The sequence below is a fragment of the Psammomys obesus genome, unplaced genomic scaffold (genome assembly GCF_907164565.1).
Source record: "Psammomys obesus unplaced genomic scaffold, mPsaObe1.curated_primary_1811, whole genome shotgun sequence".
NCBI lineage: Eukaryota > Metazoa > Chordata > Mammalia > Rodentia > Muridae > Psammomys > Psammomys obesus.
The window spans coordinates 4,413,136-4,415,940 of record NW_026596147.1 but is presented as its reverse complement, the minus strand read 5'-3'; the positions used below and the strand labels follow the sequence as shown (position 1 = coordinate 4,415,940).

The 2,805-nt window shown below is 42.1% G+C and overlaps 1 protein-coding gene across 1 annotated transcript; it reads right to left on the bottom strand.

Annotated features, from left to right (window-relative positions):
- Positions 1–414: 414 nt before the first annotated feature.
- Positions 415–2,535, bottom strand: LOC129666515 (disintegrin and metalloproteinase domain-containing protein 26A-like). The gene has a single exon (XM_055593649.1). The coding sequence runs from the start codon at positions 2,533–2,535 to the stop codon at positions 415–417; it is 2,121 nt and encodes a 706-aa protein (XP_055449624.1).
- Between the last annotated feature and the right edge of the window lie 270 nt (positions 2,536–2,805).

Sequence of the window (2,805 nt, the reverse complement as noted above, 5' to 3'; positions counted from 1 at the left end):
CTCTGAAACAAGGACTCTGTTGCATGCTTTTAGATCACTTGCCCCTGGCGGGGCTGCCAGGCCAGGTCACCATAGTGGAGGATGCACTCAGTCCTGATATGACTTGATGTGCTAGGAGAGTAGGTGGGAGAACTCCCCTTTTCTGAGGGGGAGTAGAGGAGGAACACCAGGAAGAAGCAGGGAAGAGAGGAGGGAGGGGCTCTGACTGGGATGTAAAGTGAATAAATAAATAGTCCACACATTTATACATGAAAGAATTTTTGTAGGATAAATTTTTTAATTATTTTTTTTGTTCTCTTTTTACCTATGCAATCTCCTTTGGATTAAAAATTCAAGTCTGAGGTTTTGTATTTGAGGTGCAATTTTAACACCAGATGCTGGTTCTGGTGCTGCTGGTCTCTTCAGTTTTAAGTATTATCTCATCTTCTTAAGTACGGTAATTACAACAGCTATCACAATCAGAAAAAGAAAAAGAAAAACCAGCACAAATGGTACCCAATTAGGATGTTTTCCTGGAGGTGGTCCACTGTCTATACTACCTCCAAAGCCACCTCGTAGACAGTATGGTGGTTTCCACCGAGGATCACAATGGCAGTGGTGTTTACTGTTGCAGACACCTTTCTTATTGCATAATCTTTCTGAACAGTTACCTAACAGAATGGACTTATCGACACACTTCCTGTCAATGCATATACGGCCTTTACCACAAGCTGTTCCATCTGCCACTGCTCCAGGGTCAGCTATGCTTATTCCAAAATGATAGTCCAAGGACCAGCAGGTGGAATTATTGAAATGAACCCAATGCAATGTTTCATGATTTCTCCTAGGAGGAAGCTCTGTCACATTTTCACACTGGATCCTTCCACACAATACATCAGTGCTATTGCATCCTATGTAGGTATAGCTATTGTTACCACAGTTACCAAAACGGTCACCCCGTTTGTTCATTTCCATGTAGCATCTTTCATCTGCACTCCTGGCTCCCTTGCCAAAAATCTTCTGACACTGTACCTGACGATTATGGCATGCATCTTTATAGCAATAGCCACCATTTCTGCAAGGGCTTCCATCCTCTAGGTACACGTCATCTGGACACGCAGCTGAAGTTCCATTGCACCACTCTGGCAGGTCACATTCATTTTTCACTTTTCTACACACTGTGCCTGTTGGAATGAACTTGCAGCTTTTGCAGCAAAGCCCAAAAGCACATTGTGCACCAGGTTTGAACACACAGTCCTCGCTACAACATGGATCATTTTGACATGACTCAGAGGTTCCACAATCACACTGCTCTCCTTCCTCAACCAGCTTATTCCCACAGGTTTGGTTTTTTTCGATTACTAGTAAATCCGGAATATTGTATAAACAGGATCGTCTCCCAATAGTTGTAAACATTTCATTATAACTACAGTTGCTGAATCTATCGGAACCAGACAGGTATGCGGCCATTATGCAGCTCTTTCTCCCACAAGTGCATTCTTTCTCATCATGACCCATACCCAAATTGTGACCCATTTCATGTGCTATAACGGAGGCCATGTGTGACATCGAATCAGAAAGGAAACTCATAACTGCACAATTATCAGGTGTACAAACTGTACCTACAAAGGCTAGCCCTAAGTACATTCCATATCCTTGCAGGGCAAAAAGATGGATGATATCATGTCTAATTTGATTGCCAATGTTTCTTTTCTTCCAAACACAAAAATCACCTAGGACTTTAGAAATATGTCTTTCTACATCGACATGATTTTTTTCATTCCACACTTCAAGTGTGGTTAAAACCACTTCAGTGTCTATTTGAAGATAATAACCATTTATTCCATTGACCATTTGCAAAATATCTTGAAGACATTGTGTGGTATTTCCTTTTCTATGAACATATCGTTTGTGATCTATTATCACAAAATATTCAAGATACTTGTGGTGTACCCACCAATCCCCATATTGGCTTTGGAAATACGTGGAGTCACTGCTGTCTCGAAGATTCATTTGTCGTGTTATTTCCTCTTCTGATAACCCACATCGCATGGGAATTGATTCTGACTCCTCACTACCCATTTTATAAGCCAGATGTTCAAATGTGGAAGTTGAGCTCTTGGGCATGATTTCATAAACTGTGCCATTTATCTCTAGTATGCCTTGGAAACTTCCCAAACAGGTTGTAAGAGCAACTATGGATTCTGGATCTTCGTCCACATAGCCATGGTAGTAGCAGTCATCCCGCACAAAAGGCTGTTCTGAAAGGATATCACCTTGGTCACTGTAGGTTAAGAGTAAGAAGTTTCTAGATATCAAGTTTTCCTTTGGTTTCATGGTGATAATATGCCTCTCTGCTCCAAAGTACAGGCTGTAAGAGAGCCAGCCTGGAGAACTATTGTGTCTCATAGAATCAGTGACCCTGAAAGGTATCACTACTTCTATAGGGCTACTGTATTTAGCATGTCCAGTTGTTGACCATGTGGAGAGGAAGAGCACCTTCCACAGCCAGCACATGATCCTCTTATGGACCAGGGTCTTATCCACAGTCCCCATGTCTTGTCAGAGAGCAAAAGGGAGAGCTTGAGAAGTCCTTTCTCTCCTAGTGCTTGGTCTATATGGTTGCATGCAGCACGGGCCTTTGATGGTGTGTCTTCTGACAGAGGTGATTCATCAGAGCATCAGGACTGAGAGAAACAGAGGTAAGAAAGTCACTCACGCATAGGTATAGGTAAATCATGATCAAGTCAGGTTACCGGAGATAAATGCAGAGAACAGGCTAAAAGCAATTAGTCTTTGTTCCATGCTGTTTTAACAATGTGCTTT